The sequence below is a fragment of the Nannochloropsis gaditana genome (assembly GCF_000240725.1).
Source record: "Nannochloropsis gaditana CCMP526 unplaced genomic scaffold scaffold435, whole genome shotgun sequence".
NCBI classification, from domain to species: Eukaryota; class Eustigmatophyceae; order Eustigmatales; family Monodopsidaceae; genus Microchloropsis; species Microchloropsis gaditana.
This window is the reverse complement of record NW_005803518.1, coordinates 22,424-25,688: the sequence shown is the minus strand read 5'-3', so window position 1 is coordinate 25,688 and position 3,265 is coordinate 22,424. Positions and strand designations below refer to the sequence as shown.

Here is a 3,265-nt window from a genome sequence, read left to right as displayed (position 1 = left end):
AAGAGACGTGCATCCCCACGTGAAAACCAGAAGACGTGTGCTTGGATCGTTTTCTTCGTCAACGTCATCATCTGGAATGCATACAACTCCTTTGCATTGCTTGTCTTCTTCACCACCATCATCATTCTTTTCTTCTCAACCTTATTCTGACACATCATGTTTCGCCGCAATGTCCTCCAGCTTTCATCGTCACGTCCGTCGCCCCCCTCCCTAACAACCCAAGCCCATCCTCCTGCTCTTGCCAAGAAAGAAACAAATGGAATGCGTCCTGTTGTACTGGGAAAAAACCGAGTTGTGACTCGTGCCAATATCCTTACTGTTGATCCTGACATAAGAAACTACCATCATCCGCAGCGCGCTCTCTCTCTCGCCCCTCTGGGGCCGACGGGGGATCCCTTCTGTTTGAGTAGGAGGTTAAGGTTGTCTCAACAAGCTCATCGCTCTGTTTCATCAATTCCATCTTCATCAGGATCCACTGCCTTGCCTGCCCCCCCTCTCCTTGCCTGCCTCCCTCCCTCTCTTCCTCCCCTCCCTTCTGCGACGTACCGCAAGGAAAGAGGCCATGGTGCGTCCGCATCGCCTCGTCATCTTTCTGGCCCTTTTGCTGTATATGGTATGTGTATACGAAATCGATGAATGTTATCCAGAATAGATCTGTGACTTCTCACCCCTCCTCTCACTCCCTCCATTGGCTCTGGTGCCACACGTCTCTCATATCATCGTAGTCCTATGTCGAATTCTTTCCTCAAGGCCTTCCCCCTGCTTCAAACGCAAGACGAGGACATCAGCTAGAGCTAATAGTACAATAATCATCGAGAACATGCCTCCGACAAGCGTATGTAAAGAGAGTCAGTATCCTGCCACTGAAAGCCTACCTTGCACAGGACGTCCAAACTGCGCTTGCCGACGAAATACTGTATTCCTGGATAGAGAGTTTTGGGGCACGAAAACCGTCCCCTTTGTCCTGTTTGTACAATCCAATGAAGCGTAAAGCGTACGATACCAACGCCTGGAGTGTATCATTCTCCTTCTCCCTCTTGTGCACTCCCAAAAAGTGTCGCTCAGCTACCAAAGCAAGATTTCCTCAATAGAATGTCAGCAGTCTAACATATATATATTAATGGAACACATCCCTGCGGCACCAAATTGCTTGTTGCATTCACCGGCATAAGGCAAGATTTTTCGAACCTCCCCTAACCCAACCTCGAGGTCATCCATTTCAAGTCAATCGGATCTCTTTCCCTCCTTCCCATCCCCCACTCAACGACCAAAGCTTACCGCAGATCGTCTTGGCTACGTTCCGAGTGCAGCTGCTATACTGTTGTTCCTCTAGGACCCGCCGCGTCGTATCACAGAGGCGCGGGACTCGTAGGTTGCTTGCGAGAAGAGGTGTCGAGAAAGATACCTTCCTGCTACATGCGCATGCGGTCTGGATACTGCACCACGTGTCGCAGGCTCCCCGACGACTCCATGCATGGTAGGGAGCATGCTCTGCGCGACGAATATCTCAAAGTATCCAATCCTGCCCTGACGATGTCACCAGTGTCCTCGGAGAGGCATTCCAAGCCACAAAGCTGCCATGGTGCCGCGAACGCCTACTAAACTGGGAACGGTTACGAAAAGCTATGACGTCATCTTTTCTTTTTTTCATTTTCGCACGGTGTTCTTATCGGCATCACAAGATGGGGAGGAAAATTATTTTACCGCAAATATGTCCCATGGGCAGCTTTCATGTCGGACAACAATGGTGATTGCAAAAGTCGTGGTCTCTTTTTGTGGAAGGTAACTCTGCGTTGTGAATGCCTTAATGTAATTATTCAAGTCGTCAACCTCCTCGTACTACTGCTCAAGACATTGGTCAGAACTCCTGGAAACGCCCACGTGAGGGCTACCGATTCTCGTTTGCTCTACATATTTTCTATTTTTGTGTTAATATCTACAACCCTTTCAAATGCAGACGCATTAATTTCTTCCAGCATGTGGTGTGCTTCTTCTACCGCAATCAGCCGGCGCATCTTCAGAACTTCTGGAAACGCCCGTGTGAGAGCTACTGATTTGGGAAAATCTCGTTTGCTCTACATATGGTCTATTTTTGTGTTAATACTCACAACCTCTTCAAATGCAGACGCATTAATTTCTTCCAGCATGTGGCGTGGTTCATCCACCGCGATCAGCCGGCGCATCTTCAAGCTCCTCAACGACCAGGGCAACCGGGAATTCGAGAATTCTTTGACCTACACCGCTTTTTCGCACTGGTTTGATTACAACGAGCTTCCAGGCAGCGCGAGCTGGTGCAAGACGCAAGCGCAGGAAGAACGTGGGCACGCTTTGAAAATTCTTGAACACTTGTCGTCACGTCGGATTGAGGACGACGTGACGGGCTCGGAATGGGAAACACAGGAAGCCGAGCGGCTGCAAAACGTGCGAGGCACGAACAGCAATGGTGACGTACCAACGGAATCCAGTGAAGCATCCGAACGCGAGCCCGACCTCGGCAAGCTGCGAAGCGAGGCAGCCCCCCAGAAGAGCAAGACCTTTCACTGGGAACAGGTTCCCAACATTGTGTTGGACGTGAAGGGCCCCTTTACCACCACATTTTCCGACCCGATTGCAATTTGGCGCAAAGCCCTCGAGCAGGAACGTTACAACTCCCGAAAAATCTTTCAAATCATGGCCGCTGCGCGTGAAACGCAGGACTATGTGACGGAGAGCCTCCTGATGTCATACTACATCCCCGAACAGTTGGGAGAAGAAAAAGCCGTGGAGGAGGTGCTGTCCAATACGGTACGTGGGAGGGTGGGGCGGGCTTGCTGGTGGCAGGGTGGTTGGGAGCCGGGAAAGGGAGGGACAGACAAGCAAGCAGGGGTGGACGGATACAAGGTCTGTTTGAAGCATGGGCGACTCGAATAGCAAGAGAAAGATTCTTTTCGAAACGGGCAAAGACAGCCGCACACCTTGGGGAGATTGTCCTCGTCGTGTCTCCATGGGAGGGTGTATAAACCGGTCGACCAAGGGATTCTCACTTCGTGCACATGTCTCGCATTTTACAGCTTTTGGTTATGAAGCGCGGGCCAGAATTTTACTACGAGCTCGACCGGTCATTGCCATCCAAGCCGCACTAGGAGAGAACGTGGACGGAGAAAGGGGGTCCAGCAAAATGCGAAGAGTAGAGACAAAAAGAGGTGGGGAGGGGTGCGTGGGGAGATAAGAAGGTAGTTATGCGAAGGCCATGAGGTAAAGAGGCAAGGGAATAAGGTGTAGTCTA

General features: G+C 50.8%; 2 protein-coding genes across 2 annotated transcripts; one reads left to right on the top strand and one right to left on the bottom strand.

Moving 5' to 3' along the window:
• Nucleotides 1–546: 546 nt before the first annotated feature.
• NGA_0362200 (uncharacterized protein) lies at nucleotides 547–1,606 on the bottom strand. Its single transcript, XM_005854643.1, has 3 exons — nucleotides 1,279–1,606; nucleotides 876–964; nucleotides 547–604 (listed from the first exon to the last, which is right to left on the bottom strand). Exon 1 carries the CDS (start codon nucleotides 1,486–1,488, stop codon nucleotides 1,330–1,332), a length of 159 nt encoding a protein of 52 aa, XP_005854705.1. The 5' UTR covers nucleotides 1,489–1,606; the 3' UTR covers nucleotides 547–604; nucleotides 876–964; nucleotides 1,279–1,329.
• Nucleotides 1,607–2,001: 395 nt separating this feature from the next.
• On the top strand, nucleotides 2,002–3,265 carry NGA_0362300 (ferroxidase; the record flags this gene model as incomplete). The annotated part of the gene is made up of 2 exons (XM_005854644.1): nucleotides 2,002–2,784; nucleotides 3,051–3,265. Coding segments are annotated over 2 exons (855 nt in total), but the record flags the coding sequence as incomplete, so codon positions are not given.